The 7654-nt window shown below is 40.7% G+C and overlaps 1 protein-coding gene across 1 annotated transcript; it reads right to left on the bottom strand.

Annotated features, from left to right (window-relative positions):
• Positions 1–1734: 1734 nt before the first annotated feature.
• On the bottom strand, positions 1735–5652 carry NPS (neuropeptide S). The gene is made up of 3 exons (XM_031045301.2): positions 5615–5652; positions 4136–4217; positions 1735–1945 (listed from the first exon to the last, which is right to left on the bottom strand). Exons 1-3 carry the CDS (start codon positions 5650–5652, stop codon positions 1736–1738), a joined length of 330 nt encoding a protein of 109 aa, XP_030901161.2. The 3' UTR covers position 1735.
• Positions 5653–7654: the final 2002 nt, after the last annotated feature.

The raw sequence follows: 7654 nt of genomic DNA, 5'->3' as shown, positions 1-7654 counted from the left end.
TCTCCCCTTCAGGAGCCTTCTCTTGTCCAGGCTGCCCCAGCCCAGCTCTCTCAGCCTGGCTCCAGAGCAGAGCTGCTCCAGCCCTCGCAGCAGCTCCATGCCCCTCCTTTAGACACACAAGTCATGCTCAGCCCTTCAGCATTCCATGGCCAAAGGCATTAAAATCCTGCTTCTTGGGCAGCTCTGGACACAGCTTTAGAGTGTTTGAGCTGAAAAATTGCATTTGCAGAACATGAGCCATGTCTGAAATCACAGTGGCCAACAATGAAATGGGGCTAACGCTCTGCTGCAGTGAAACTCCTGCATGCTGGCCTGGGCTTCCCCCCTCCAGACATTACACAGGACTGAGTGCATAAGAGTAATAATCATCTAACATTTTCCTTATGCATTTTTAAAGGTCTCTAGGTGTCACTTGACTTCAAGAGCTAAGCAACCTGGACACCAGCGGTACCCAGACAGAGTCTAAGTGTTTAAGCAGCTTTTAAATATATAATGCTTTAAACATTTCAGCGTGGACAAATGCAGACAGGAGTGTGTTTGATCTCCTGGAACCAGCCACTATGGAACCCCACTATGGCACTAGCACAGCTCCAAGCTCAAGCCACATTTCTCCATGGGCTCAGGGGTGCAAAGCACAGGAATGGGCTTTATGGAGGTGATGATACCAATCAACCATATTCGAGGTTTAATACTGATCTCCTGGGTTATGATATTTAACAGGGAAATATTAGAAAGCATCCATGTAGTGATTTATTGTTATCTTAGCTCGGAATCCAGAATGCATCGCATGGACACGCGACATTTTCAAGCCGATATCACAGCTTGTTACACTGCATTTGGAGGAGACAGCCACAAGGTAAAACTCACACAGATGTAACTCAGCAGATGACCTTTCCTACACACCACATTTCCATATTTTCAGGCCAAATGACCTATTTCTCCCTCCCCCCCCCCCCAGGAAATTAATAAAACCTCTTATTATTAATTACTGCATCACAACTGTAGCAGATAAACAGAAACCACACTTGGCACATTTCATCAGATGTGTGTTTCCTATGTCAGTCAATTAATAGAGGCAAAGAGAGCGGCACTGATACCTGACCTTAGAGCGATTTCTCTGGAAATGAAATGACACATCTTAAGGGATTATTTCCTGCTAAAGTCATTTTAAATAACGATATGAAAGAGAAACTACCAGTTACAAGTAGAGCCTGATTCTCTCTTTCGCCATTGGCCCTTGATACATTTGGCAATCTCAAATGAAATGGGCTTTAAATCTGTCTTACAATTGCCAGAGTGGTTGTCTTCGAGTTAATGTGATTTGGGATAGGAAGGTATAGGCATGCTTTGCTTTGCCATTGCGTTTGCCTCTATGGGAGTAACATCAGTCCTCCGAGGGACTGCGTGAACACATCTATTCAAAGCACAGGACTATTTCTGTATTAAACAAGAGCAACCTGGTTAAATCTGAGGCTTTACAAAGAAGGGGAATTCACCAGATGAAAACACTCAACACAAAATTTGATGATCCTATAACTTTGGGAAACAAAGCCCCTTCTGAGCAATCCCATCTGCTCCCCTTGGCTCGTGCTCTTTGAAATCAACATCTGTTTACACGTGGAAGACACGGGTACATTTGTCTCTGTTGGTGTTATCATCGGCAAGCATTCAAATGGGTTTAAGCACAAAGTTAAACATCAGACCTAAAACTGGGGCTGTGGTTTCGAACACTTGTTTATGACTTTGCTCTTCGAGAGGAAGTTTTTTTCATTCCTGATCCAACCCCGTTGCGAAAGGACCTTTTATTGAATGGCATCTCCAGGTAGGGCTTTAATACAGCCACTTCTTCGCTCCTGCCCACCTTGGCCAAGCAGTTATTCAGCAGGACCATGCAGTAATCAGGTTTCTCGTAGAGCTGGCAATTCAAATAGAAGGGATTGCTGCTCTGAAGATAAAACAGGAAGAAAGAAAGAGAAAAAGAGAGATAAGGAAAGGTAACATTATGAATTCGTGTATTTGCCAGGACTTGGTCAGTAGAAAAAGCAAAGTAGAAACAGAAAAACACTTTATGCTTCAAATGCTAAGGATGAACTGCTATTTGCTAAAGATTCCCCATATTCCAAGTCAGATCTTTCCTAGTTTTCTACAAGACTTCACAGTGGTATTTCTGGTGTAAGTTACTCATACTGCCACAAGTATGTTTAGGGTGTGCAATGAATTGTTTTCCATGATGTTGGCCAGTTGTGGCATGTCACACCGTTTCCCTAGAGTAGCATGTATGTAAAATGAAACAGCATCTTGTCAGCACTTGTGGAGAGTCATGTACCTCAAATGATGGGTAAGAGGAAATGATACCTGCAAAGCAGAAATTTGTGGGAGAAGCTTTCTAGTAGTTACAACTAGTTACGGTAATATGTTAAGCTTAGGTATAAGTAAGTTCAGGAATGACAAAGTAGTAATGGGAGTTTTAAGAAGTCTAGATTAAAATCCATAAAGGTTTATGTACATGTCCCTTTTACTTGCACTTTACAGTATAAAAAGGTAAACAACATAAAAACCTTCACGAATTTAAATTGCATTGAAATTAACATTGAATTTCAACTCAGACATTTCCTGGCATGTCTATAGCTGCTGTGTGCCTCTTGCAGCACATCGTGATTTACAAGCTTGTAGACCATCTATCTGAAAGAACTATTCATTACTAAAGCTGTCTAAATGTCTAAAGCATTCTTGCTTGGGAAACAGTTGCATGCAAAGCCACAGGGTTAACATCTGCCTTCACTGGAATTGATGGCAAACCTGCCATTAGCTTCACTAAGATTAGTTTTAATTCAGTATGCTATTACTTTTATTAATATTGCTTAGTGCTTAATATTTCTTTTGCCTGTTCTGTGCATATAAAAGGCAGATTAAGGATTCCTCTTCAAGCACGAGCATGCACCAGGTCTGGGTTTGTTCCCCAGGCTGAAGGTTCTCCCTAACAAGAAGAAACATTTTATGCAAGGAACACAGAGAAATTCCCCTTTGGATTTCTAGCTCCTATCTCACAACCTACACAGGGACTTCACCACTGAATAAATCGCTGTTATTTTGACATGCAAGATATACATTGAAATAATTAAACTCATTTTAGCTGTGGTATCATTAAGAAATGTGGCTACTCAGATCGAGCTACATCTAAACTATCGTGGTCAGAAGTGAAAGATGATTCAGCATTTACAGCAGAAAACATACAGAGGGGCCGGGTGATGGGTAGATTAAGGCTAACAGGAATTCCACATCAATACAATAAAGAGCTTCAGGAGTAGCCACTATCTCTGCTAGCAACACATCACCTTAATGAAAAGATAATGATGGAAAACACATCAGAGGAGAAAAAGAAATCTGAACCATGGCTCCTAAAGCTGATTTTACAGCAATAAAGGAACAGCAAATCTAAAGAAGACTTTGTCCAAAGCAGGGAAATTGAATATCAGTAGAAATAAAGTATCTCATTGCACAGTGGCAAAGTCTTAAATGCATGGTTTGACCAAGAATGTGTCATGGTAAATAAACTGGTCAATATCAGCAGCTGAAAGGATATCAGCATCATTTAAGTAACCTGTTCACTTTAGTTCTATAGGCTGTGCTACTTTCATAGTTCAATCACATTTGTATTACTGATCCTATGCAATAATTTGCCATAACTTGATATAATAATTTCTCCTTACTTTTACACTAACAGTGATAGATAAATGTGTTGGTTTATAAACTAGCTAGCAATAAGTGGAATGAATACATCTATCTTGTTGTGCCTATTTGGTGTAGACAAGGGACTCAGGTGGAGAGGAGATCGATGTTTTTCTCTTTTCCATACAATATTTCAGCTCCCCACACTGTACATTCAATATGCAATAGATTTCTCACATGATTATTTTAGAGGGTTGCATATTTTATTAGTAACTAAAGCAAAAATTGAGCTGTCCTCCAGGAAAATCAGGTAATAATATTGAAGCAATTGCTTTAATACAAGAAACCTTTTTCATTTTATAAAACAACAAGGAAACAGGCAAGCAAAACCCACTAATTTAAATAAAATAGCTATTTAAACAAAATGAAGCTCATCATCTTCAAGCAAGTAGGGAGCATGACTTACCATGGAAGAGACAACTGGGTAACTCGAGCACACGAACATCATGGAGATCCAAAGAATGAAAACAGAGTTTAACCTGCATAGACTTCAAAGGGAGACTGAGATCAGTTAAAAGTTAATACAAAATGAAGCAAAAAGCTCCATGCATACACATAAACACACAGCTAGCACATTTTCTCCATAGACAAAGTAATCCACACTGCCTTTACCTGCTCATTTTTTTACTCAGGATTGTATGTGTATGTACATGCAGTTATGCTACCAAATTCCTCATATATCCTTTCAGTTCTTTCTTAGATGACTGTTTTATACCAGAGTTCAGGAGTGAAAATGTCATCAAAGCTTATTTTATTATGACTAATTGGTCCTTGTTTGGCCTTTTCTTCTCGTTAAATGGGAAAATGACAAGAGCACACATTCAGCTGCCATTCTGAAACTACCCATTGATTTCATTTAAAGTGTTGCATTAAAATGTCTCTCAAGTGGGTTTACTGTTAAGCCTGTATCATCATAGCAAATGTGGTCAAAGGTCTAAAGATTTCAAAAACACATTTCAAGAATGTTTTACCACTTCCAATATAGCAGATCAAGACCTTGTAAAGCCTGTCTGCAAGGGAAAAAAGAGTAAAACTGCGTTTTAGATAGAAAGCTCCTCAAAGAATTATACTCAGAGCAGCCACAGTACATAGAACCATAGCATCATAGAACAGTCTGGACTGGAAAGGACCATCAGCTCATCCAATTCCAGCCCCCTGCCATAGGCAAGGATGCCTCACTGTAGACCATGTCACCCAAGGCTCTGTCCAACCTTGCCTTGAACACTGCTAGGGATGGAGCATCTTCCACTTCTTCAGGCAACCTGTTCCAGTGCCTCACCACCCTTACAGTAAAGAACATAGAGCATATAAACATAATACATATGTCTTTTTCTTTTTCTTACCCTTTCTTTTTACATGCTTAGATTTAATGCACACAAATTTTAAGTGTTTTTCTTAGAACTTAAGTTCTTTGGACATTAATTTCTTCTCTTGCACGCAGACCTGTCTTAGCCTATGTCAAACTTATTCAATCAAATCTTCTATAGGATTAATAAATCTTGTTAATTCCCATCAATGTAGCAAATGCTTAATGTCCAAGAACATCATTTGTTCCTCCAACCGGTTTTATTGTGCAACATTTAATGTAGTTGCTGTATATTTCAGAGCATCCTGTGGTTTATTTAAACAGGGTCTGTAAAAGCAGCGAAAGCCCCATGAAGTCTGTGAATGTCACACGGCACCGGGAATGCTGAAAACCATGAAATTCCTTCTTTTTCCCCTCTTTTTGACAGTCACACAGTGTCAGACACACCCCAGTGACTCAGCAGCATCAAACATTGCTTTTCCATCAGTGGTTACCCTGAAAAGCCAATGCACAAGTGCTCCAGAAGGGAACTCTGTGTGATCCTTCTGAGGGACATGAGCTGTTATAAATTGCGGCAACTTTAAACTGGAACATTCAGTCTCTTGATGTAGGTGCATTTAATTCCAGGAACTAGAAAGCAGCAAGGCCTTCAGGTAAGGCAAGAAGAAATATAGTGGTATGTATCTATAGCAGACATTCAAGGCCAGGCCGGATGTGATTCTGGGCAGCCTGACCTAGTTGAAGATGTCCCTGCTCATTGCAGGGGGGTTGGACAAGATGCTCTTTGAAGATCCCTTCCAACCCGAACTATTCTGTGATTCTATGTAAAAGCCTTTATCACATTTTATAGAAGAATTCCTAATTTAATCTCAGGTTATGGTTGAACAGTTTTTCATCCTTGCTGTACATGGTGGTGCTGATCATGTCAGTGGTTGATGGGTATAGTCTAATGACTTGAATTACTTCTAAAAGTACATGTTTGTAGTTGTTGGTAAAGTACTTCAGGATCCTTCAGGCCCAACAGAAGTATAGAAATATAAGATGAAATTAACCTCATTTAAACACCACAGTAAGCAATCCATTTATAAGAACCGTCAAGAGAACATTTGACTATTTGCATATTCAGTAGGTGTCCTCTTATTCAGAGAGAAAATCCTTTTGCTTGAATTGAATATCCTGTTCCAACTCATCCAGGACTTCCAACTCCCACTGATAAGTGGATTAGCCCGTGTTTCTGCTGCAGTGAAAAGCAGTTTGGGTCGGATTCTGCTTGAGCACAGTTTAGTGTCAGCTTTCATTGTATCTGCATTTCGTTTCACCCCATTTTCATACAAAATTAACCTTCACACAACATTAATTGTTGCAGATGAGAGGCAAGAATAGGCTTGTGATTAAAGTTCAGGACTTCAAGGTTCAGTGTTGAAGTTTGTGCCTTATACTCTATGGATAACCTTTGGTGCATTATTGACTTAGGCTTTTAAAATCATGGAATCATAGAATCACAGCTTGGTTTGGACTGGAATAGACCTTAAACCTCATTCAGTTCCAGCCCCTGCCATGGGCAGGGACATGTTACACTAAATCAGATTGAGTTGTTTGTGTCACTGGTGACCTCCCATTATGCCTGGTCAATACCTCCTATTCTTATGTTTATCCCATCTCTCTAATACAGTGGATGTGGCCACATTTCTAGCTCGCAAGCTCTGGGCATGACAGACGCCCAAAGACTCTCTGTAGGCAACTTCAGCACAAGCAAGTGGTGAGAGGACAACCAAGAAGGCCACCAAGCAGCTCCCAAGGACATGACCATGCTGGCCCAGGCAGGATGAAGCTTTGAGGAACCTGGAACAAAGCAGCAGGTTACAGAAAGCTCAAACAACATGGGAGGACAGCTCCTGTGTGACTTTGTAAGGCAGGACAAGAAGATGATCAAATAGGCTTGTTCAAGATGTTTCAAACAGTGGGTGGGAAAACAGGCAAATGTAGCAGCAAATCTCTTAAGCACTTTGCAAAACCTATTGCATCTGGTCTGAACACTAAATAAATAATTGCTAACAGTGATATCCAGTGGTAGGACAAGGGGCAATGGGTGTAAACTGGAGCATAGGAGGTTCCATGTTAACATCAGGAAGAACTTCTTTACTGTGAGAGTGACAGAGCACTGGAACAGGTTGCCCAGGGAGGTTGTGGAGTCTCCTACATTGAAGATACTCCAGGCCCGCCTGGACAAGTTCCTGTGTGATGTACTCTAGGTTACCCTGCTCTTGCAGGGGGTTGGACTAGATGATCTTTCGAGGTCCCTTCCAACCCTTGGGATTCTGTGAGGGTCTGCATGGATTTCATTCACACTCATATTATATATATGGATATGTATCACAGTAACATCTTAGCAAAATTCCTTCACCTGCTGTTTCCAGTTCTCCCTAAACCTCATCTATGACAGAGTGTGATCATAGAATCATAGAATGGTTTGGGTTAGAAAGGACCTTAAGATGACCTAGTTCCAACCTACTGCCATGGGCAGGGACACCTCTCACTAGACCATGTTGCTCAAGACTCTGTCCAACCTGGCCTTAGGACCTGACTCTAAGAGGAGACAGACAAGGAATATTTGGGTTT

This window comes from Melopsittacus undulatus, chromosome 4 (genome assembly GCF_012275295.1).
Source record: "Melopsittacus undulatus isolate bMelUnd1 chromosome 4, bMelUnd1.mat.Z, whole genome shotgun sequence".
In the NCBI taxonomy this organism is placed as follows: domain Eukaryota; kingdom Metazoa; phylum Chordata; class Aves; order Psittaciformes; family Psittaculidae; genus Melopsittacus; species Melopsittacus undulatus.
This window is presented reverse-complemented; position numbering and strand designations above follow the sequence as displayed.